The 931-nt window shown below is 44.3% G+C and overlaps 1 protein-coding gene across 1 annotated transcript in view; it reads left to right on the top strand.

Moving 5' to 3' along the window:
• LOC107098133 (EH domain-binding protein 1-like) overlaps positions 1–931 on the top strand; it is a 19,525-nt gene that overhangs the window by 3,450 nt on the left and 15,144 nt on the right. Inside the window, exons 3-4 of the mRNA XM_015395618.1 lie at positions 496–591; positions 676–729. Coding sequence (XP_015251104.1) covers positions 496–591; positions 676–729 — 150 coding nt within the window. The remainder of the gene's footprint in view (positions 1–495; positions 592–675; positions 730–931) is intronic.

A 931-nucleotide genomic window follows, 5' to 3' on the forward strand; every position in this document is an offset into this window, starting at 1 on the left:
AATTGAAAATGTTTCCTGGATGGAAGAGAAACGTCTTCAAACTTGGAAACAAAGTGCAGTGATTTGTTTTTTAACATTTTTAGGAACGACTATGACCTGGATGACTGAGAATCTTCACCAGCTTGTTGGTTCAGTTGGTTTATTGAATCGTAGTCAGGATTCTCTCGCTCGCCCAGTCAGGCCGCCGCTTCCTTCTGTTCTCTGTCCTCAGAAGATCATGGAAGGTCATCCTCACCTCCAACAAAACAACCTAAACACCCGCCGCCGTAGCGTGGACCTGAACGGAGATCATTTTCCGTCAGATCAGCCATGAGCAGAACAATTTATTACTAGAATAATCAACACCGTTTCTACTTCCTTTAAATTATTTTTTACTGGAATAAACAAACTATTATTCAAAGCTTAATCCAATTTGATTCCCAAAGAAGATGATTGTTTTTATCTGTCCATTAGAGGCTTATGTTGAATCTGAATTTGGTGTTTTTATCTCTTTAGCTCCACAGCTGGCAGCCCGGCATCAGGAACCCCTACAGAGGCGTGGTGGTTTGGCAGGTCCCAGAGAGTCTGAACATCACCGTCACTCTCTTCAAGGTATGCTCCGCCCTCATCGTCATGGGAACAATTTTCTGTCTCATATGGATGCGGATAACTTGAACGCATTTCTTTGACCAACAGGAACCCACTGCTGAAGATTACGAAGACAAAGATTGGACGTTTGTTATTGAGAATGTAAGTCAGTTATTCACCGTTTTCTCCAGGGGGGGCGCTATAAATTCAAAATAGACGTATACGAAAACCAGTCAAAGGAGGCAGGGAACGCAGGATAAAGCCTTAGCCTCGCTGCATGCAGTTAGCCTCGCTGCATGCAGTTAGCCTCGCTGCATGCAGTTAGCCTAGCCTCGTAGCTAAATCAGGTCCTCGAAAAGGACGG

The sequence above is a fragment of the Cyprinodon variegatus genome, unplaced genomic scaffold (genome assembly GCF_000732505.1).
Source record: "Cyprinodon variegatus isolate N-32 unplaced genomic scaffold, C_variegatus-1.0 Scaffold750, whole genome shotgun sequence".
NCBI classification, from domain to species: domain Eukaryota; kingdom Metazoa; phylum Chordata; class Actinopteri; order Cyprinodontiformes; family Cyprinodontidae; genus Cyprinodon; species Cyprinodon variegatus.